Source organism: Pteropus alecto, unplaced genomic scaffold (genome assembly GCF_000325575.1).
Source record: "Pteropus alecto unplaced genomic scaffold, ASM32557v1 scaffold59, whole genome shotgun sequence".
Classification (NCBI taxonomy): Eukaryota; Metazoa; Chordata; class Mammalia; order Chiroptera; family Pteropodidae; genus Pteropus; species Pteropus alecto.
The window spans coordinates 3,923,488-3,948,325 of record NW_006443292.1 but is presented as its reverse complement, the minus strand read 5'-3'; the positions used below and the strand labels follow the sequence as shown (position 1 = coordinate 3,948,325).

The window sequence follows — 24,838 nt, the reverse complement described above, 5'->3', positions numbered from 1 at the left end:
TACAAGTTTTTGCATGGACGTATGTTTTCAGTTCTCTTAGATAACTAGGAGTGGAATTGCTGGGTCATACGGTAACTCTAGGTTTAACCTTTGAGAAACTGAGCCAGCACGGAATAGTTCGTATATCTCCACCAGCAACTGGGTTTCAATTTCTCCATGTTCTTGCCATGACGTGATATCTCATTGTGATTTTGATTTGCGCTTTTCTAATCACTGATGATCTCGAGCACCTTTTCATGTTGCTTACTGGACCTTTACGTATCATCTTTGGAAAATGCTTATTTAAATTCTTTGCCTAACTTTTATTGAACATATTTTGTTTTTATTATTGACTTTTAAGAGTTCTTCATGTTTTCTGGATACTAGAAATAATTGTTCCCATTCTGTGGGGTGTCTTTTCCCTTTTTTGATAGTGTCCTTTGAGGGGCAAAAGTTAATTTTGATGACGTATAACTTATCTATTTTTTTGGTTGGTTGCTTGTGCTTTTGGTGTCATGTCTAAGAAATTATTGAGTCCAATGTCATGAAGATTTGTTTTCTTCTAAAAGTTTTATTTAGTTATTACGCTTAGGGAATATCCTTTCTAGCCTTTTCCTTTTGACATATTCGTGTCATTGGCTAGCGTGTTGTAGGCGCATACAGTTGGATCATAATTTTAACCCATTCTGTCACTTCTGCCTTTTATCTGGAATATTTAATCCATTTACGCTTAATGTAATTACCGATAGGGTAGCATTTTGTCTGCCATTTTGTCATTTGTTTTCTATGTCTTATGTACCCTTGTCCCTCTATTTCTCCATTACTCCCATGCCTTCTGTTATTAGTAGATATTTTCTACTGTACCATTTTAATTTCCTGTTATATCTTTTAGCATATATCTTTTAGTTATTTTCTTAGTAGTTTCCCTGGGGGTTATAAATCACATCTTAATGTATAACAATCTAGTTTGGATTAATACCAACTTCATCTCAGTAGTATACAAAAATTCTGTTCCCGTATAGGTGTGTTCCCTCCTCCTTCCTTTGTACTGTTATTGTCATACACATTTTTTTCATCTTCTGCTCAACACAGATTTCTAATTATTTTATGCAGTTGCCTCTTAAATTAGTTAATGTAGTTACCTCTATCAGGGCTCTTTATCTCATCATGTGGATTTGAGTTACTATCTATTGCCCTTTCGTTTAGCCTGAATGACTCTGCTTATTTCTCGTAGGGTAGCTCGCTAATAATAAACTTGATTTTTGTTTACCTGGGAATGTCCTAATTTCTCCATTTTTGAAGGATAGGTTTGCTGGATATAGAATTCTTGTTTGATAGTCACTTTAAATGTCATCCCATTGCCTTCTGGGCGTAACAGATAGTTTATGATGAGAATAGTTTATGATGTGAACCGCTTGTACACAAGTCATTTCTCTCTTGCTGCTTTGGAGATTTTTATTTTCTGACAACATCATTATGTGTCCAGGCATGAACCTCTTTTTAGTTTATCCCATTTGGGGTTCACTGAGCTTCTGGGGCATGCAAATTAATGTTTCATAAAATTTTAAAGGCTTTGGTCACTATTTTTTCAAAAATTCTGCCTTTTTCTCTTCTCTTCTTATGAGACTACCATTATGCATATGTTGGTACACTTGATGGTGTCCCTCGTGTCTGAGGCTCTATTCATTTTTTTTTTAATTCCTTTTTCCTTCTGTTCTTCAGAATGAATAATGTCAATTGGCCCACATTTAAGTTTGATTCTTTCTTCTGCCTGCTCAAATATGATGTTCAGCACCTCCCAGGAATTTTTGTATTTCAACTATAAAATTTACATATTTTAATATAATTTTTTATTGAATTTTCTATTTAGTGAGACATCATTTTCATACTTCAGTTCTTTGATCCTATTTAAAATAGCTGATTTATAGTCACTGTCTACAAAGTCCGATGTCTGGACTTCCTCGGGCACATTTTATTGACTGCTTTTCCCCCTGCGTATGGGACATACATCCTTTCTGGTCCCTTTGCATATCTATAATTATTAAAGGAAAACTAGACATTTTAAATAATAATGAGATAACTCTGGAGATTAGATTTACTTACTTGCTAAGGGTTTCATGTAGTTGCTGGTTTTTGTTTAGTGATTCATCTGAACTAATTCTGTAAAGTCTGTTTTTTGTAACGTATAGACACTGAAGTCTGGCTCAGGTAGTTTTGTGGTGAGTTAATAACTGGTCAGGGATTTCCTTAAATGTCTGAAACCAGTAATTCTTCCAGTTGTTGTTGAGGGCACTGTGTGCCTGTCGGGACACCCTTCGACACTCAGCCAGGAGGTTGGCCGCTCTGCCTTAGGCTTCGCTCTCTGCTTATGCAGATCCTCAAGGTCAAGGTAAGGTGCAAGGTCAGGATGCTCTCAGGTCTTCCCTGAGCAAGCGTATAACCCTTGGCTTGCACAAAGCCCTGTGCATACACATGACCATCTAAATTCCCAGGATGGCAAAGCTTTACAAAGCTCCTGCAAATACCTCTTTCCTCAGCTTTTCAAGTTTTCCGTTAGCCTATTGTTTGCTCCAGTGGTTATTCACTGCTTCAGGCAGCCACGACTGCCTCAGATTTTTCTCTTTTTAAATAAATGTGCCTGCGGAAAAGGCTTTTTACACCTGGCAAGCTCTGATCAGGCAAAATAAAGAGAGCCCTGCAAGTGAGGACTTCCAGGGAACCACCAGACAAGTCGAATAATGACAGTTCTCTGGGAATCAGGCTTTGAAGGCGCTCCGACCCCATTCTGTCCCCTCCCAGGGCTTCGATGCTGCCGCTTCTACCTTGATGACACGCTGCTGGTTTTCCAGGATATGACCGCGCTGGAACGCGGGGGAGGACGTGGAAATAGGGCAGGTTGAAATGCCACAAACCTCCTGTTCTGAGATTCAGCTATTTCTTTTGAGTAAATATTCTTTCATTGCTGTAAGCCTTTGGTTAATGTCTAGGGTTCTGAAAAAAGTTGATTCTGACCATTTTTGCCAATTTCCTCCTTGCTTTAATGGAGGGGAGAATTTTCAGAGGTCCTTACTGCATCATTTTTGCTGGCTGTCAGTATGTAATGCCCTTTTATTTTTCTTAACAAAATGAATCTGGTTAAAATGAAGAAAGCTACCACCATCAACGTTTCTAGGCACTCACAGGGGTCAAGTGCAACTGCTCTCTGAACAGCAGTAGCTGTGAGAACCACCGAACTGGATACGGCAGGAGTTTTAGAAAATGTCTACCCTCCAAACGAATGTTGTCATAATTTTGAAGTAAGCTGGTGCCGAGTTTTAGAAAATTCTTTCATTAGGGAGAGAGAAAGAGAGAGCGAGGGAGGGGGAGAGAGAAGGAGAAGGAAAGAATAAGTCTTGAGTATAGTCTCAAAATCACTATAAGAAACAAAACCTGGTATTCTTTGACATAGGTAGCGAGAATAATCCACACTCTGCTGTAAGGTGAGTCTCTTAATTGCATATAGAAATGATCTCCGAATGCTCCCCCTCTGCCACCACAGTGGGCTGCCAGTACTTTTCTGGCTCTGAAGCACAAGGGACCGTATGGTCATATGCTTCAAAGAGAACATTCTAGGCTGTAAAGCAATCTCTTATCCAGACCGAGGGGAAGTCGCTCAGCTATGATCAATCCCTCTGCTAGAGACACTTGCATCGTTTCAGACATATTGGCTGATGACACAGGGAGGTACTTCCTGGCTAGGGACAGCGAGACTTGAATAATTTTTAGATAGACATTGAGCTATTTGCAAGAATACAGACTTTATAAAAATCCCCTCTGCTTAAAAGAAAGCAAGATACTCACTGGGGAAACGTAGGGGAGCCTCATTACGAGTAAACAGGAGTTGGTGGAGACCATGAAAATGCAATGGCCGGGGTGAGTAAGGGGGGATTTTCAAATAAGATTCTTAAGGAGGGTGTGTTTACAAGTCTGTGAAATGAATTTACATCTCAATATTTCATTACATCAGCTTTCATTAGCGTTGGCCCAGTTAGGGGCCATAAATGATCTGCTTAAAAATGTTTTGATTTCTGAAGCAACATATCGTGCTTAAGCTTTTACAGTAAAGATAAAAATGTCCGATTTTTCAGTATAGGAAACAGACTCCTAATTTTACTATTAACAACTTTAAAAACTGGCTTTGGGGGTCTCCAGTGATTACAAAATAGGTATGAATTTTAGGGAAAACTATATGCAAAGCCTCAGAAGCTAACTGATAGTGAAGGCTTTTTTCTTAGTAAACATTTTAATTCGTAATGTGCAAGAAAAGCGAGATGTACATTAAACCAGTCAGACAAGCCAGAATGTGAAAAGGTTTCAGTGTTGAGTACATTGACCAAAAATGTTTAAACATACCTCACTTTTCCGGAAGAGGAGGGCCAGGCAGCAAAGGCGTTCATCTCCTCTTCTCGATTAACCAGAGTGCATCTTCCACCAGCCAGGGCTCTTTTGTGTGTTGATCATTTAAAAAAAATTCTAAGTGTGTTCAAAATATATATTTTATTCATTGAAGATGCAACATTTCATCTACACAATGTCATGTAATTGAAGATTTTGGTATGATAACAATTAGGCATTTTGAAGTTAACACTGATAGCAAGTCACTTAAAATGGGCCCCTTTACACTATGTCATAGGGAGGCCCCTGCCCAACAAAGTATTCTGAATTTTAAAACTTACCATTACCCACATCTATTGACTTACCTGAACAGACTCTATTTCCAAGTAACTTTTTTTTGCATTACTATAATTGCATGAAATATTTCTCCACAGAGTATAATCGTTGCTCAAGAAAACATAATGACTTTAGAATTTTCTGCAAATTCTGCACACAATTCAAATACACAGCATAGAAGCAAATTTCTCCTGGACTCCGACATTCTTTTATAATATCAAAAGGTTAAGAATGACATCGGTGAACCCAGTAAAAAAATGTTTTTATAATGAACAGCACCAGGGAGGCCAAATTATAAATTCTATTTGTCATCAATTAAGCTGGGTGCTGTACCGGGCGTCAAGGTTGAGACCGCGCCAAGGTTGCCCACTGCTGGTGTTCGACGCACACTGTTTTCGACAGGAGCAGAGAGGATGCTCGGGTTGTTATGTGTCTTTGTAAAATTTCAAACGAGTTAAAACAACAGTGTTACCTCTCAATGAGAATCTTGAATATCAGGGTTGGCGCCTTTCATGGCTCCCTTTAAAGACCTATGATTCTAGAGGGTGAAAGATGCCACGCTACACTCACTGTCATTTCAGTGACAGGCAGCGGCCACTTAGGCCTGCGTCGCATTGGTGGAGGAAGGTTCACGCCGCCTTTGTCACCTGCCAACTTATACACGGGTAGAGGTTACGCTAAAACTTCCATTATTCTGAAGGATGAAAGACATGTTATATTTTGAGATGGATCTTCAGTTCCTATTATACTGGAAGCCTTTGAAGGCTGAACAGGCCAAGTTATGAAAAGGACAGAGAAAGTAAGGACAGGGAGAATGCAGCTGGAACACATGGAATGTTCTGCCTTCACTCTACGCGGATCGTCTCCTTTCTGGGCCGCGGGTGGTGTGACTGAAAAGACCACACGTTTGTCAGCAGCTCTGCGGGATTTTTAGCACGATGAGAGCCCTTCCATTACAGATTTAGGGCAGCTAATAAAGTTCCATAAACCAAATTGTCGACGAGTCCGAAATTTTTTGAAAATCATTTTCCTACCAAGTAAACCTTCTTGGTCCCCCTTCCGTCCTGCCTTAGAAAAAAAAACACTGTAGAATGAAACTTGTTTTAAAAAATGGAATCACTTCACAGCCACCAGATGAACATCTGGCAGCGGAGCAACATTCAAATGCCATCTTTTCAAAGGAAGAACAAGTATGTGACTCCCCCGTGAGGAGCATTTCTTCTGTCAGGATGTAATCTCACAGACTTCCCATTTATGGTCTTTTTGCAACAGTCCAAGGCTGAACTTGGACCTGCTCTTCCCGGATTTTCTCAGTAGTATCTGGATAACAGGGTGTTAAGTACATAAGAAATCCAGGGTCGAAATGAAGATAATCTAATGTATCCAGGTATTTAATTAAATGTACACAGCTGCACTCAGAATCAACCTGCTAAAAACTAGCAGCAGCAGAGGATGAAGCCTGTTTTTCACATGTCACAGATATAGTTCAAAGTCATTACAAATGTAATCATAAACCCCAAAACAAGAAACGCTGGAGGTCATGTTTTGATGTGTTTTTTTCTCCTCCTTTCTCATAGCCAGAACATGTTTGGATCTAGAAAGAAAAGGATCAGATCTTTTGAAGTCTCAAATATTCTTCAAATTCTTCTCATATATATATATAAAAAAAATCTTATTGGGAAGTCAAAAATTATTTTTCTGTAAAGTCTTTCAAAATAAGAGCATTATTTCATCTATAATCTACATTTTTATTTTTAAAATCCCTCACAAAAGTATCTTAATATGTTGCAAACTTATAAACGAGATTGTAATTCTCCGGGGGGGGTGGTATGCTAAGACCCCTGCAGAACTTTTGTGGCTAACTCAGGAACACCCTGGCCCCCCAATATTCAATACTATTGAGGCCCTGGGGTTTGCTGAAATTCGTTAAAAACATGGAGAATAACCTCTAGGGAAAATTATTCTCTGGAGAAAGAGAGCGAGGAGGATGTTAGAAGTATCATTGAAGGTATGTGTGTTCAAAGTTAATTTGGCTATATTATCAAATTATAGTTCTTGAGGGAACTGAAAGTTGCTTTAAATTAGATTTGGGGAGGCACAATCACGCTAAATAGTTTGTGTATGAGACACTTGCATAAAAAGAAACACACAGACGACAAAGTGTCCTTAATCTGGGGGAGGATGTATTCCAGCTTGGGGAGGGTGAAGGCATTTCAGCTCTGACGCTCAATCATGACACTGCCGTCGAGTTCTGCAGTCCCCCGCATTTGACAGGACAGGATGCAGGGGCCTATTTGGCCTGGCTGGACTGTCTTGTCCCTCTGCCTCGCAGTGTGTGACATGCAGGCAACTGCAATGCCAAGCTGCCAGTACTCCCCAGGCTCTCGAGTGTTCATCAGCTGAGTAGGTCAAAGGTCTGCAGACACTGGGTGGAGCAGCAGTAAGCCACAAAGCTGACAGTCGTCTTCCTGGGAGGGGAAGAAAGGGCGAGAAGGACTCTGAGTTCCAGATTAATGTCAGGGTTCTTTCCAGCAGAGACAGTCTTTTTTCTTTGTTCAAATAAAAGATTAGGCACCCCAACAAAGCACACACCAGAAATGCAAATTCTCTTTTACGACTGAGCCCTGGACTCAGGTGAGGTATGTGTGTGCTCATTTTATTAGCAGTTTTCAGAGGACATAACATCCCTCAGTTAGCAGCTAAGGAAAAACAAGCTTTTTCCATGTCACGGTCTGAATTCTGCTTACTAGAACCAACAGTGCAACGATGGAATTAGAAAGGCACTATAAAAATCATGTAACAGAAAATATCACCACTTTAGCTAGGACACATATATATCAGAGAACTTAGAAAACATAATTTTAAGGAATTTATCCTGCAAATGTATTCGCAGGGATTGCTCAGAGAGTCGGTTTCAGAATTTGAGTAGTAAGAGATTGAGGGTCTTCTTCCCAGCAAAAGCAGTACCTAAAGGGAAATTTATAGCATTAAACACATGTGTTTTCTAGAATGCTCTAAAATCAATAACCTAAGTTTCCACCAGGATTTGGAGAATAAAGAGTAATTTAAGTCTAAAGCAAATAAAAAGCATAAAGTATGTTCTTTGTCCACTATGGAATCAAACTAAAATTCAATAACAAAAGGGAAAATTTCAAATGTGAAAAGTTAACAACACAGTTCTTTGACCTTCTTTGACCCATGTGTCAAACGACTACTTTCCCATGGGTTAAAGAGGCAGACTCAAAGAATTTAAAAACTTACATGAACTAAACGGGAATGAACATTACAACTAATCAAACACGTTGACACGTAGTAAAGCAATGCTGAGACAGCATTTTATAGGAAGTGTTTTTGTTAGAAGAGGTCTCAAATCGATAATCTAAATTTCTATCCCAAAAACTTAAAAAAAAGAACAATAGAGAAAAGCAAGCGGAAGGAAAAAAATAATCAAGAGGAGAAACCAATAAAATTGAAAGATTCACTAGGGTTAAGAAGACCAATAAAACTGATAAATTTTTAGCAAGACTGACAAAGGTAAGACAAATTAATATAAGAAATGAAACAGGTGATATCACTACGGATCATGCAGCCAATACAAAGAGATAAAGGAATACTATGAAAAACTTTATACTCAAAAATTTGTAAACTGAGAAGAGACAAATTCCTTGAAAACTATGAACTACCGAAACTCATCCAACATGAAATAACCAATCTGAATAGTCCTAGAACTATAAAAGGAATAATATGTGTAATTAAAAAAAGAACTCTCTGGGCACAATGCTTTCACTGGGAAATTTTATCAAATATTGAAAGAACAGAGAGGAATTTTTACACAATCTCTTTCAGAAAAATCGGAGGCAAGGAACACTTCCCCTCTTATTTTATAAAGCCGGTATTACTCTGACTCTAAAGCCAGACATAGTACAAAATCATAAAACTATGGACCAATATCTCTCATGGACACAGATATAAAAATCTTCAACAAAGTATTAACAAATGAAGTATAGAAATGTATAAAATGAACTACACATCATGATCAAGCGGCAGTTATTCTGGGCCTTTATGTCTGATTCAATATTTGAAAATCAATGTCATCCACCATATCAACAAGTTAATGAAGAAAAATTTGTATGGTATCAATGGACTCGGAAAAGGCACTTGACAAAATACAATATCCATTCATGCTAAAACTCTCAGCAAACTAGAAATAGAGGGGATCTTTCTCAATCTGATAAACAGAATCTACAAAAAAACTTTGCTTACATCATACTTTATAGTGATGTCCACTCTCACCACTTTACCCAACATAGTACTGCAAGTTCTAACCACTGCGATAAGGCAAGAAAAAGAAATAAAAACCATACAGATTGGAAAGGAAGAACTAAAACTATTCCTACTTTCAAATGGCATGACATGGTTGTCCACACAGAAAATGCCAAGGATTCTACAGAAAACACTCCCAGACTCTTACGCAAGTTCAGCAAGGTTACGAGTACATAAAATCAAAAATTAAAACTCAACTACATTTCCATATAATAACAATGAACACATGGAAATGAAATTTAAAAATATATGAATTTATACTCATATACTTGCGTATAAACCTCATAAAACATTTAAGGAAAATAACTGAAAATAATTAAATGCTGATGAAAAAATAAAAGAATACCTAAATAAACAGAGAGACAGACTATGTCCATGCACTGGAAGACCTGATGAAGTAAAGATGTCAAGTCTCTCTAAACTGATCTATAGATTGAATGCAATTTTTATCAAAACCCATCACGAGGATTTTTGGAGACAAAGATAAGCTTATTCTAAAAATTATATAGAAAAGTAGAGGCCCGAGAACAGTTAAAACAATCTTGAAAGAAAAGAAAAGGATCACTTTACCTGATATATCATTACAATAATCCAGGCAGTTTGGGATTAACTGAGAGACAATGATCAACGGAACAAAACAGAGAACACGGGAGAACATATTGAGGACTTTGGGGTAGGTAAAGATTTCTTAGGACACAAAAAAACACTACCTGTAAATTAAAATAGGTAAATTTGACTCGATCAAAATTCAAACCTGCTGCTTTCCAAATTACACTCGTAAGAAAATAGAAAGGCGGCATTTCTTTTGATATTTTTTTAACTCGTGAAACTGTGTACATTTTAAGTTATTAGGTACTTTGTATCGCCTTCATTTTTTTAAAAAATGAAAGTTGGTTAGATCATTTGCTAGGCCAGAATGTACGTATCTGTATAAATCACAACAGAAAAGAAACTGACACAAAAGGCTCTCAAATGGCAGGTGCATTTTTGAGGATCAGCTAACTATACTCTCCAGATTTTTTTTCTTTTTTTTCTTCTTCTTCGCTGTTTAAGTCTATATGACGGCTTGTCTCATGGAAGAGAACATTGGAAGAGGTTCAACTTTCTTGCTATCGCAAGCTCAAATTGTGTCAGACAGTTTTGATCATCTGCCACAGTAAACTCTCCAATTTTTTAAAAGATAATCATATTAGGTGAAAAAATCACTCACAGAAGTGATACATTTCATACCACGACCATTTCATTTTTCAAAATAAAGGTCTAAGCAAAAGCATCCAACTGCACAGAGATGTGGGATTTTTACTCACTGAAGCGTGATGCCCGTGGGGTCATCATGCGCTCAGGATGCATGCTTAAGGGGCCAGGCAGGGTGACCGGCGGGCTCCTATTCGTGCTACAAAGAAATCCCGTCTGCGGATGTGTACTATTTACTTTTGGGAGACTTTTCTAATAGCATATTGTATCTGCCTGTTGCATTAATTATCTAAATTGTCACGAGTACAGCAACAAGTCTACTGCCTTAAGAATGGATCTGTGGGGTGGGGGGAGGAGGTAGACAAGGTAAAGGGGGTCAAATACGTGGTGACAGAAAGAAATCTAACTATGGGAGGTGAACACTCAGTGTAAACAGGTATATGCCTTACTGCTAAAGCGCATATTGTATCTGCCTGTTGCATTAATTATCTAAGTTGTCACGAGTACAGCAACAAGTCTACTGCCTTAAGAATGGATCTGTGGGGTGGGGGGAGGAGGTAGACAAGGTAAAGGGGGTCAAATACGTGGTGACAGAAAGAAATCTAACAATGGGAGGTGAACACTCAGTGTAAACAGGTAGATGCCTTACTGCTAAAGCATCACCATAACGAATTAATTGATTAATTAAAAAAAATAAGGAATTTAAAAAAAATGGATTTGTGTTAGTTAGGGTCCTTAAAATCCCAGAACTGTGACACCAGACACACGATTGTTTTAGGGGACATACTTTGAGCAATAAACTCTGCAGTAAGGAAGGAGGTGCTGAGAAATTTACAAAGAACATCAGACATGACATTTGTTGCTTCGGAATCTGAGTGTATTTATAGGCAAGGCAGAAGAAAGAGCATTTCAGCCTACTTTTAAAATACAGAAATACCACTATCCTAAAAAAAATAAATCACAATATTGTTGGCACATATTGGAGCCTATGAACATCATCAGAAATGTGCTATTTCTTTGCAAAAGTGTTTCCTGATTAGAAACAAAAAGCATATCCTTGACTCATACAGAAACTCAAGCCAAAAGACAAACAGTGTTTATTAGACAGAGCTGAGCTGATAAAACTCCCAAGTCTGTGTAGTATTAACTTACTGGAGATTCATCTAGAAATATATTGCATCTGCTAGTTACATTTATGTTAATAGTAACTGTCTCTTATGGGATTATTCCGTGTGCAGAACCAGAGGCTTAAATATTACATACTTGCTTCTGTACTTGATCTGTCCAGGCCCTAGAAATTTAGGAGTAAGATATATATGGGAAAAGAAGTATCAGGCATTTTAGTCATAGCTGAATCCCCAACACTTAGTACAGAGTCTGGCCCACAGCCGATGGTTAATACTTAATTGTTGAGTGATACAATGAGGAAGAAATAGTTAATAATTTGCTTAAACCAACTGAAGAATATTGTAAAATATTAAAAAGATATTATAAAGCTACATGAATCAAAGCAGTATGGTACTGGCCTAAAGACAGATCTATAGACCAATGGAACAAAATAGAGAGCCTAGAAATGAACCCACACATATATAGGCAACTGATCTTCCACACGGAAGTCAAGAATACACAGTGGGAAAAAGACAGTCTCTTCCACAAATGGTGTTGGGAAAACGAGAAATCGACATTGCAAAGAATGAACTTGAACCTTTATCCTACACCATACGAAATATCAACTCAGAAACAAGTTGAGACTTCAACATAAGACCTGAGACTATAAAACTCCTAGAAGAAAATATAGAGGGAAAACTTCTTGATCTACACCATACGAAATATCAACTCAGAAACAAGTTAAGACTTCAACATAAGACCTGAAACTATAAAACTCCTAGAAGAAAATATAGAGAGAAAACTTCTTGACGGCGGTCTTAGCAGTGATTTCTTAGATATGACACCAAAAGCACAAGCAACAGAAGCAAAAACAGATATGTGGGACTACGTCAAACCAGAAAGCGTCTGAACAGCAAAGAAAACAATCAACAACAGGAAAAGGCAAATTACAGGATGGGAGAAAATGCCGATTCCACTGTTATATACTGGAAGCAGGTAACCTGTCTGCTTTCACAGGTTCACAGCTAGAAAGGAATTCTGCCCCAGGAAGAACTATGCCCAAGTTTTACCCAGATCTGATATAGATATTTAAGATATTTAAGATGAGATTTTGAACTTCAGAGTTGATACTAGAATGGGTTAGGATTTGGCGGGTGTTGGATGAGGTGAATTTATTTTGCATGTGAGGACACGAATTTTTAGAAGACCGTTATAGCTTGAATTGTATTGCCCCAAATTCATATATTGAAGTCCTAAGGTCCAGTACCTTAGAATGTGACTGCTTTGAAGTGAACTGTGTGCCCTGCCCCTTCGATTCACTACCCTCTGATGTGATGGGATTTGGGGATGAGGCCTTTGGGAGATGATGAGGTTTATGCGAGGTCACGAGAACGGGGCCTTCGCGGTGGGATTAGTGCCCTTATAAGAAAAGGCTGGAGAGCTTGTGCACACACGCATGTACTTACACTCACTGCCACGTGAGGCAACATGACAGTGGCCTATTTGGAATCAGGATCACTGCAGGTGTATTTTGTTAAGTTAGGGTGAGGTCGTTCGGGTAGGCCCTAATGCAGTATCACCGGTGTCCTTACAAAAAGGGGAGATTTCAACACAGAGACAGGCGTACACGGAGGGAGGGTGATGGGAAGAGGGGAGCGGGGAAGATGGCCATCTATAAGGCAAGGAGAGAGGCCTGGGATGAGTCCTGCCCTCACAGCCTCGGAAGGAGCCGACCCTGCCAATACCTGGATCTCAGACTCCCAGGCTTCGGGGCTCTGAGACAAGAGACTTCTGTTGTTTGTTCCCAGCATTGTGGTTATTTTGTTGTGGCCATCCTAGCCGACTGATACAATGCTCCTGAAAAACCCTAGGTTGCCTGATTTTCCCCCTGGGAAAGCAAGGACCTGTGAGAACCACATACGTGTGGGAAAAGGCGGAGACATGTTGTCATACTAAACAAATAATCTTTTAAGTTGATGTTCTCCATTTTCATATAAGAATAGTAAGTTTGGGGAATGAAAATCTGTGATGTCTACAAGGATCAAAAGTCATGAATATACCAGCCATTCTTCTCTGCTGTTGATATTTGAAGGTTTGGGTACTTATTGTTTATGCAAAAATACTGTAATTTCTTTTTACTCACTCTGTATTAAATTTAGGTTGGAACTAACACTTGTATGGGACTTGGTATTTTAAAAGAATATTCAATATGTTCATTTAAAATAATGCCAGATGTCCACATTAATTTAGATACTGGCTGATACAACGTATTATTTTATGACAAGCAATGCAAATTTAACTAAATATATTAGAAAATTTAATAATATTATCAAGACCTTTTAGAGTTTATCACATAAAAACTATTGATTTTATTTCCAGCAATAAGCTACTGAGATTCAAGTATTTGGTTTTCAGTTACCAAAAAAAGTCCTTTAAAGACTATGGTAGAAACTGAAGTCAATGCTTTTAATACAATCTCCATAGCAACATGGGAAGGAGCAAAGGCTGGTGGACCAAATGAAAGCCACAAACTCACTTTCAGACCCGAGCATTAACTCACCACAGAAAGCCATGTTTCTATCCTGGCATTTCATCTTTGCTACAAACACAAGCGCTTGTGGCTTCGCTCAACAAAAGGGCATTTTCTAAGTTCTATGTACTTGATACATGCATTTTATTAAACTAATACTGTTATATTTACGCTCTGAAACACCATAAGATTATTTGCACTGAATTTCTAGGCTGTAGCAGAGAAATAAGTAGCAGTAAATGGAATATGCAAACACTAACTCTCCAAACTCCATATAAAGGTAACACAAAGATGACTTCATTTGAAGGCCCTACTTAACTTTCACAAATGAATTACCATGATAAAAGGAAAGTTTGTCTTTTTAAATAGGTGTTTAGAATTTTATCAGCTACTAACAGCGTCCTGACCATACTGAATTGTTTTCATTTTCATGTTTTCAGTAAGGAAACATTTTCTATAAGAAATTACATAATAACAATGCATTAGGACTTTACTATAGTTTAATGAATTAGTCGATAGTCCTATGGTGATATACTGCAAATATGAAGATCGTTTCCTAAAAACACCCCCCTCCCCACAAAAGAAATTTTAAAAAGTCTTTGAGCTACAGAAATAGATAATAGGTAACAATTACTTGGTATTTATTACATGCCAGGTACCATCCTGGGCTCTTTCCATGAATGATCTCACTTAATCCTCACAATGACCTTATTAAACAGATATTATTATTATGCTCATTTTACTGATGAAAAGATGAAGCTCAGAGAAGTCAAGTAACTTGTCCAAGGTATCCCTGTGGAGGAGTCATGATCAAGGTCTGTGCACTTGACCGCTATGTGCTGCTGCTTCTAGCAGATGTGAATATTTCATTAGTTAATTTTACTCGTGTGGTAATAATCTCAGACTCTGACTCAGTCCTTTTAACTCTAATTTAAATGGAATTCTACTAAATTTGGAGGTCTGATCACCTAGGATTAGGAGAAGCAGATGTTAGGAGGTCTTCTGCAGACGGACACGGTAAACAAGGAAATACTAAAACTATAGAAAGTTAAAACGGGAAGTAGAAGTACAGCAAAATAGGATTTTTTAGGGTAAGAAGAATATACACGCAGTCTCGGGCTGGAGTGGGAACAGAGATGGAAGGTAACTATCACTGTTGAACACCCACTGTGTGCTAGATGTCTGCCTTCCTCATCTGCTAAGTCTCACGATGGCCCGCCGAGCAGGCTGTTCTGTCCCATTTCGAGGCTCAGAGGGGTTCGGCACCCTGCCTACACTCACTCTCCTGCTACAAAAATGATTACAAAGGAAATACTTCTCCATGTTGGATAGAGTCAATGAATTATCTGGAAGATTCACTAACCCGAAATACCACATTTGATGGATAAGTGAGGCATTACTGTATTTTTGTTTTTAACTTTGAAAAACGGAAACTTAGAAAATCTTAAATTTAGAAAATCTATACGCTGTGGTTGTGCTAATGGGGGATTTTTCATTTGATGGCCTATTTTTAATTGTCTGGTATTCTTTTTTTAAACTACCAGTCTGGGGTTTTTCACTCAGTGAACATTCTCAGCGAATTCAAGGCATCGTGCCAGGAAACAGAGTGGCAGGGGAACGCCATCCAGGAGGGTTAGAAATTCAAAACAGAAACACACACACTCGCAGTTCGGCAACGCCGATTAAACAGAAGGGCTGGACAGGTCCCATTATGGAATAGATGCGGACGTTCCTTATGGCCTAAAGACTATTGAGACTATGGGAGCAGCAGGAAAACACTCCTACAAAGAACGAGCTACGAAACAGCATATGCGATCAAACTGTTCTGTATACGACCATAAAGTGATGAAGTCCAGTTTTCCCACGACGCTGGAAATGCGCGTCTGTTTCACCGCACTGTAGCTCAGGAAGGACCCGGGGCCCCTGCAGAGCTGCTGACATGGCAGGAGGCCCAGGCGTGTCCTCCGCCCTCCCTGCCCCGCCAGCCCTCCCCAGGCGCAGCCTGGTGCCCACGCGGGCGTGGTTACCCCTGGTGCAGCCCTGCCATCGGCGTCTCTCTCAAGGGGAAGAGCTTGGGGTAGACGATCGTAAACATGGGCTCGCTACACCGGTGACAGTGCCCCAGGGGGCAGTGCAGCAGCTCCAGGAGACTTCTGGGTAATGAGATCGGAGACAGGAAGTTTAAATCTGGAACACAAGAGAAAATCATGCACGAATGAAAAAAATTCAATTTCTTCAAACTGGGTTTCTTTAAATATTTTTCTTTGGTACCAAGTCAGTTCAATGAAAGTACTGCATGTTGAAAATTCTGTTAGCTGAGAGGCATTAAATAAAAATGTAACCTTATTTAAAAATGAAAGATTTTTCTACATTTTTAATACTAAGAGAAAACCTAAATCTACTTCTCTAAGGGCAACCAGAAGCTGTCCTGAGGTAGAGACCAGGAAAGAATAAGACCAAATACTCTTTAAGAACAAAGATGCAACGGGCATGAATCTACCCAGAAAGGGTTCGTAAATGTCTGTGACAGAGAATAAACAGGAACTGGGACTGGAGACCCACACGAACTTCCGCTAAGTTCTTCCTAAATCTACTGGGCATTTAGGATCCATCAGGCTAAACTTTACCTACTGGAAAGAACAGAGAGAGGAAACAAAGCAATGAAAGAAAATGAGAAACAGTGAAAGCGAGCTTTCCCCTGTCTCACTCCCCCGCGCTGTCTAAGCGAAACAGGGTGCCTCGTCCTCAGCTTAGTCTGGGCTACACAGGGGCCCGGGCGATCGTGAGCTCAAATATAGACTGGGTTTGCTGCTGACGGTAACGATGCAGTACAGGGAAATGGTTAGATGACGTGAAGCCTAAACGTCACTGACTCGTCTTTGGGAAGGAAATACGAATTATCTTATCACTTTTTATATCTGTCCAGACTTATCAATAACCATTAGAACACAGTGATTTACTTATAAGTAAATAATGATAATTTTCTGTTTCATTTTAGTTTTTTAATTTAATTTTATTATTAGTTTCCAGTATATACAGTGCATCGGTTAGACGTTTATATTACTCTCTCTCTCCTCCGGCTCTCCACCTTGGCATTACATTACTGCTGACTGCCATTCCCTCTGCCGTGCTCCCCATCCCCGTGACCAGCTAGCAACTACTAACTTCTTTAACCCTTCACCCCATTCTCCCAGCCCCCCAACCCCCCCCCGCCCAGATTTTATTTTTTTGCAGTTTTTCCTCTTTGCTGTTTTTGATTATTTCGCTTTTTGTTCCTTAGATTCCACATATAAGTGAAATCATACGATATTTATCTTTCTCTGACTTATTTCACTCAGCATAATAACCTCTAGGTCCATTCATGTCATTGCAAATGGTAGGATTTCATTTTTTTAATGGCTGAGTAATATTCCATTGTATATATGAACTATAACTCCTTTATCCAATCGTCTGTTGATGGGCACTTAGTTTCATAGTTTCATTTTAAAAAACGACTTTGTACTAGACATTCCTGCGAGGGTAATGTTAGATGTTTTTTTAATGGACTTTTAAAAAAAAAACAAAAACAAAAACAAAAGTAAAACATTTCAAGCTTTGAAAACACTTGAAGTGTGTTTTTCTTATTAATATTGCCTAGAGCTTCGCTAAAACACGTCAGATATCCACTCCACAACACCTATGAAATCCAAAAAAAAAAAAAAAACAAAGGTAAAACATTTCAAGCTTTGAAAACACTTGAAATGTGTTTTTCTTATTAATAGTGCCTAGAGTTTCGCTAAAACACATCAAATATCCACTCCGCAACACCTATGAAATCCACACATGGCCAAGCCCTTTCCACCAGGGGCTGGCATGCTGTGGTAGCACTGTGAGAACAGTGAACAGGGGCTCCTGATGCTTCTTCCCCTCTAGGTGCATAAATTTCTCAGATGTGAGGAGGCTGAAAGGTAAAACCGTGCTCTCCTGGGAAGAGGTACCCGACTTCGCAAATTTTTTCCTAGTGAAGAGGGTGCCTCTGCCATCCTCGCTTCCACCAAACATACGTCCCCGAAGGCCAACTTCCTTCATTTAAACCACAGAGTTTAACTTTTAACCTCTGACCTTTGTGACTGAAGGCCATATTTTAGTAAATGCTTCTTTGTCTATAGGGGGTGCTGAAGAGATAGATCAGTGTTGATAAATTATTAAACTTTTTCTTTTATTTTTTTTTTAAAAAAAGACCCGAGCACTTAAGAATGGTAAATTTTATGTTCTGTGTATTTTACCACGATAAAAACAAGAAACACCAAAATAGGCAGCATGGGCATAATTCCTAAAGTCAGTGAGAAAGAGGCAGAAAAGCGCAGAAAGGCCCCCGTACCGTTCAGAGAACTGTGACAGGTGTGATGCAGGCTCCTCATGGCCAGTTCCTGCAGCGGCAGGACGCGGTCGCTCTCTGTCCCGATGGCCTTCACCTCGGCAGGGAGGAAAACGGTCAGGTGCCCCGATGAAAAGGAAAGCAGCTTCACCTCGGAAACTTGGATGGGAGCACCGCAGCTGCAGAAAGACACACATTCATGTTAGCGTTAGCAAAGAGGAAACGAACATGGTGCCAGTAAAAATGTGTTAATCAAAATATACGTTTAAAATTTTAAGACACCGCTGAATTGCCAGAATTCTTTTCAAAGTGAACAGACGCTCTCCTGCGTTCCTTAATAAAACCTGGCACGGAAATCTAGATTCATCAGCTGGGACTCAGCTAAATCATCGCTGAGGCCCAGTCACTTCCAGTAAGAACAAACTTTGAAGGAACTTTCCTTCATAGAGTCTACACGATTTGCTTTGTAGGCTCTGTTTATCCTCATTTTATTACCCTCTCCAAGTTTATGTTTATTGAAATTTTCAAAATTAAAAGGGAAAAAGGACACTCTGTTAAGTTTTAGTACCTCGGTTTAATAGAATTTTTGTGTGGAAAAAACCGTACAAAGCAAATAGATTTTTAATGGCAGAAGATAACTTTATTGGATCCTTTCATAAACTTGTGGCAAAAATATTCTTGGCAAAGCCCGGTGAATAAGCCAAGTCACACCCTACTCCCTGCGGCCACTCAAAACTAGAAGGCAGAGGCGTCCTTGTTCCTTCAGCTCCAGGGCTGCCAAAACTCAGGAGTCTGATCTCATCCTACCTCCTGTCTGAGACCTCTGGGTTACCTAAAAGTCTTGACACTTTTCTTCTCTAATGACAAACAGGTGCCAACAAATCTGGGCTCCCCAGATATAACATGGGATAATCTCTCTAACCCTAGCTAGAAATAGGCGACGAAGAAGAGGGCACAGGACTGGAAGGCAGAGCCCTTGGCTATTTGCTTGTTAAGAATTTCCTTCATTTGTTCATTCCATCCATCAGAAAATGTCTCCAGAGCACCTACTACATGCCGGTCAGTCAAGATAACTGAAATTAAACAAAACAACACAACACAACACAAAACAAAACAAAACAAGATGACCCTCTTTCCCCTGAAAAATGTAATACTTACAAAATAATTGTTCTAATGTTGGGTCAGAGAGGACAGCATGACTGACTCTGTCCAGGGAATCAGAGGAGACAATATCTGACCTAGAACTCACCTGTTTCACCACCCGGTTCAAGAAAAAGAACCTTAGAAGGCCACTCTGGGAGCCCCTATCGGGCAAAACCCATATCCCAAAGGGAATATTGCCAAATTCTGACATTATAGTTTAGTTTTGCCTTGTTCATCAATGTGAAGCATTCTGAGTCTGGGTCCTTTTTGAACATTCTGTTTCTGGAATTCATCCATGTTGCTGCACGTACTGTAGTTTGTTTATTTTCACTGCTCTGAAGTGACTGACAAACGTTTAGGCTGTTTCCAGTGTGGGGCTATTACAAACAATTTTGTGTGTATTATTGGATAGACGGGAGCATACAATTCTGTCAAGTACATACGTTAAGATCGGAATTGGGCTTATTATAGTGAGGAGAGACAGACGATAAAGAGATGCATGTATAATAAGACGGAATGAAAGGGGTGTGAGAGCTGTACTACTTTAGGTAGCATAATCGAAGTCTTTCTGAGGAGGTGACATCTGAGCAAAGACCTGACTGAAGAGAAGCGGAACTAAGTCACAGCCTGGTAGGCACTTTAAATTGAGGACAAGGAGCAAATAATTCAGGAAGTCCAAAGCAGCTAGAATTTGTAGGACGAAGAACTTCAGACAGAGAGATGCACAGGAGAGAACTCTGGAGATGTCCCCCTTGAGTATTCAGATGAGTCTGGTCAGCACATGCACGTGAGGACACTACCTGAGGCTGCAGAAAGAACCAGATGAAAGGATTAAAGGTAACGGCACCCAACACTCGCCCAGGGTTGAACATAGTGCCTGTTATTATCGGTCAGATTTGAAGCTCACAATTCAAGGGGCATTGAGTAGAGCGCGCAGAGGGTCTTATCTCGACAGTGGGGAATAATTAGCCCTAGACCGAACACCATTCCACTCCCATCTAACAAATCCTAAAAGCCATCTGAAAAGATCAAACTGTTTCCAATCAACTCAACTGTGTCCCAGGACATACACCAATACTAGTTATGTGAAAACAAAAATGTCCAGCACTCGGCATGAAAAAATTCACACTGTCTAGCATTCAACCGAAAATTCCCAGGTTTTCCAATAAGCAGGATAATAGGACCTATAATGAGGAGAAAAGTCATGCAACTAAAACCAAGAACTGAGAGATGTTAGAACTGGCAAAAAAGGTCATTATAATGATAATTATAATTACTGCATAGAAGGATGTGTTACATACATAGCTCTCACCTAAAGAAACTAGAAATAAGCAAATTAAACTCTATATAAAGAGAAGAAAATAAATAAAGAGTATCAAGAATATTAATGATATAGAAAACAGGAAGCTAGTAGAGAAAAATCAATGAAAAGAAAAGCTGGATCTTTGAGATCAATAAAATTGATAAATTTCTAACCAGACTAATCAGAGGAAGGACAAATTACCAATATTCACAATGAGAAAGGAGACATTTTCCAGTTCCTACAGATAATAAAAAGGTAATAAGCAACTATATGTCAATACAAATTCTTTCGAGGACAAAAATTACCAAAGCTCACTCAAGAAATAAAGTGAACAGCCTGTATTTATTAAAGTTGAATTTGTAGTTAGAAGGCTGGAATACTTCCCAACTGATTCTATGAAGCCAGCATTATCCTGATACCAAAACCAGACAAACATGTTATAAGAGAAACAAAAACCAGTATCGCTCATAACATAGCTAGGAAAAATTTTAGAAAACTGAATTCAACAATATATTAAGTCACTATGACTAAATGAAGTTTATCTTACTAATCGAGATTGCATTAACATTAGAAAATTAATGTAATTCATTATATTAAAACCATATAACCAGTTCGATAGATGCAGAAAAAGTACCTAATGCAATTAGACATCCATTCCTAATTTAAAAAATCTCAGAAAAGCAGAAATAGAATGGAATTTACTCATCTGATACGAGATATCTATGAAAAACAACAGTTAATGTTATATAATGTTGATGGTTTTCCCGATAAGTTCAGCAAGACATACCTGTGTGCTCTCACTACTTCTACGTAACGCTGTCCTGGAGCTTCTAGCCAGTGCGATACAGCAAGAAAAAGAAATAAAAGATAGCCAGATTTGAAAGGAAGAAGTAAAACTGTCTTTACTTTCAGAAGACATGAAGGTGTATGTAGAAAGTTCGATAGGTTCTATAAGACACCTATTGGAACTAATAAGCGAGCTTAAAAAGTTTGGAGAATAGAAGATCAATATGTAAGACATCTATACTTCTATAGGTAGCAACAATCCATTGGAAATTGAAAAAAATTTAAATTCCACATACAATATGAAACACTTAGAAATAAATCAGACAAAAGATATCTAAGATCTCTATACTGAAAACTACAAAATATTGCTGAAAAACGAAGACATTTCTTGTGATCATGCATTGGAAGACAAGATTATGAAAATGTTAATTCTCAAATTGATCTACAGTTCAATGGAATCAAAATCACAGTAGGATTTTTTTTAAAAATATAAATCGAAAATCTGATTCTAAAACAATTAGAATAGTCGAACAATTTTGAAAAAAAACTTTGGAGGACTAACACCACCTGATTTTAAGATTTACTGTAAAAACTACAGTAATCAAGACAATGGGGTATTGATGTCAAAATGGGCAGACAGATCAATGGAGCCGACAGAGTATCCATAAATAGACTCACACATAAATAGACTTACACATATACGGACAACTAATTTTCAACGAAGGTAAAATGGGGCTACAGCGGAGAAATGACAGTATTTTTAACAAATGATGCCAGAACAACTGTATATCCACATACCAAAAAGGAACTTCAACCATACCTTGCACCGTATTCAAAAATTAACTCAAAATAAATCATAGACCTAAATGTAAACCTAAACCCTTAAAAATTCTAGAAGATAACATATGAGTATTTCTGTGGGTTAAAAGATATTACCCTTATGAACGATTTGTGAAGATGAGAAAATGAATCTAAATTTTACTTTATAATCATTCTTTCTTTCCTAATATGGAGAAAATTAAGATGAGAGGATCGTATCCAAAATGCCATTATGCCATGTGGCCACTAAGTGGAAATATAGGCAAATATATAATAAATGATTCTTTGGATGATGTGCCACGATACACGGTGTGATGATTGCATTTTATACCAACTTGGCTGGGCCACGGAACCGTGGTATCTGCTCAAACACCAGTCTAGATGTTGCTGTGAAGGTAGTTTTTAAAAATGAGATTAAGATTTAAATCAGCAGACTCTGAATAAAGCTGATTATCCTCGACAATGTGAGTGAGCCTCATCCGATCGGTTGAAGGCCTTGAGAGAAAGAGACTAAGGTCCCCGAAGAAGAGTGAATTCTGCCTCCACGCTGCCTTCAGACTCAAGCTGCCACGTAACTCCTTCCTGGGTCTCCAGCCCTCACAATCATATGGGCTGATTCCTTAAAACAAATCAATTTCTCTCTCCCTCTCTGCCCCTCACCCCATCCTATTGGTTCTGTCGCTATGGTAAAATAATTTGTTTCCAAACTTTATGGCCACACTGTAGTATGAGAATGCTGAGCAAAACCATAAAACAATAAATATGTAGGGTAAAAGGAGTCCTTCGTGAGTATTTACTTCATGCTGTTATGTTGCCTTGACATCTGCTGCTTTTTAACCCTATTGTAGATGAACTCTACACAAACACTGCCCCAAGAATATATAACATATATTAACATAGAGTAATAATAACATAGAGTAACAAAGGCTTAGAAAACTGAAAACCAGATTTTTCTAATGCTTTCCCTGTCTCCAATAATTAAAGACAGGTATCTGACTGAAATTACGAAAAAGGCTCACATTAACAGGCACGTCCTTGTTTTATGTAAGGTCTAATTTCCCTCTGACGATTCTCTGGGCAGAAATTTTTATTCTTCACCACTGGCTATAAAGAGCGAATGAGATCCATTTGACTGTCCATCTATTAAAAGCCTCCTCTGCTTACTTAGAGAAGAGCCGCAGGCGGCAAGGGAGGTGGTCACGTGAGTTAGGGACCCTTCTGCTGGCCCTGGCTGGCCTCCCTCGACCTCGTCAGACTAAACATCCACTCTCACTACGTGAAAAGACGCAGGAGAGAGAACGGTGTTATCTGTCTCCGCTCTCAAGGAGCTGGCAGAGGGGCTCAAAAACGCACAGGTGGCTCTAGACCAGGGACAAGAGGGGGCAGTGTGTGTCCCGCAGAGTATGCACAGTGAAACAGATGATGCTCTACCACCGCCCAGCTTTGTGACCTGGGACCATTTACTTCATCTCTCTTAGCTTCAGTTTCTTCATTTCTAAAATGGGGATGATCTTGCAAGGGTTGCTGGGAGGATTATGTGCATCACGCGAATTGATCAGTGAGCACATTGCCTGGTACTCGGTCAAGGTTAAGGAATGTCTATAGCTGTGGTTTCTTTTCATTATTACAATAAATGATTCTTTTGATAATATGCTACAATACGTAGTGTGACAGTTAAATTTTTGTACAACTTGGCTGGGCCGCGATGCCCAGATATTTGGTCGAACACCAGTCTAGTGTCGCTGTGAAGGGATCTATCGTTACGAGCTAAGATTGGCACACGGATGCCCCAGGAGGGGGAACAGGGGTTCAGCTCTGTGAGTGCTCGGGCACATGGGTAAAGCATGTTCCCCCTGGCTAGAGTGTGGGGACACAGAAGACAACGGCAAGCGGGAGAGAAGGCTGGAAAGGTATCTGCCTTGAAAGCCAGGGTCACTCGTCTCGATAAGAAATAATCAGGAAATGAACGGTCAGGAAGGAAGGATGGAAGTCACGTGACATGCTTCAGTTGACCCCGAACTGAAATAATTATTAAGTGGCAATTATTAAGCCTTGGTATCTTTGATTTCTAACTCAATAGTTTTTATCATTTTTAGATTAAATGCCAAGGTGGTTGCAAACAGACTGTACATTTGAACCTGTGAGTTAATCTGTTACATTAGTATGTTTTACTTGGTTGTATAGATAACATGCGATTATCATACAATGTTCTTTCAACTTAATGTTTTCAGAGCTGCCATTCAACACTGAACCCCAAACAAGCTAAATGAATAGTGCCATTACTCTGCCACTGAGAGTACGTATGTGATTTAGCAAATTCATTCGTATCTATTTTCACACTTACCATTCTACCCAACAAGGTGTTAAAAGTAGTTTAAATTCTCGTACCAAAAGCATCCAAATGACTATCTTTTATCCTTCAGAAAGTACAGTCACCCGCATGCTCATTATTATGGAAACTGCTACCAGATTTACCCTCGTTTTTAGCAAAAAAAAAAATAAGTTGTTTTTTTTCTTTTTTTTTCAGCCTAAAATAACAGGGAGAGGCAAGGGGAGAAGTGGCTGTGGACAGGAAAGAACTATGCCA

General features: G+C 39.0%; 1 protein-coding gene, 1 long non-coding RNA gene and 1 other non-coding gene across 5 annotated transcripts in view; all 3 read right to left on the bottom strand.

The window, feature by feature from the left end:
* Nucleotides 1-4,496: 4,496 nt before the first annotated feature.
* Nucleotides 4,497-24,838, bottom strand: part of LRRC28 (leucine rich repeat containing 28) — a 75,420-nt gene continuing 55,078 nt past the window's right edge. For all 3 annotated transcript variants that reach the window (XM_025041223.1, XM_006924139.3, XM_015598726.2), the window contains 3 exons: nt 18,204-18,379; nt 15,871-16,030; nt 4,497-7,157 (listed from right to left, as the gene is read on the bottom strand). In XM_025041223.1, the coding sequence (XP_024896991.1) occupies nt 7,085-7,157; nt 15,871-16,030; nt 18,204-18,379 (409 nt within the window). In that variant the 3' untranslated portion in view covers nt 4,497-7,084. The remainder of the gene's footprint in view (nt 7,158-15,870; nt 16,031-18,203; nt 18,380-24,838) is intronic.
* On the bottom strand, nt 10,056-10,176 carry LOC112472825. The gene has a single exon (XR_003043776.1). It is a non-coding gene; the product is annotated as a small nucleolar RNA SNORA28 (small nucleolar RNA).
* Nucleotides 11,066-15,864, bottom strand: LOC112472795. The gene is made up of 2 exons (XR_003043760.1): nt 12,125-15,864; nt 11,066-12,021 (listed from the first exon to the last, which is right to left on the bottom strand). It is a non-coding gene; the product is annotated as an uncharacterized LOC112472795 (long non-coding RNA).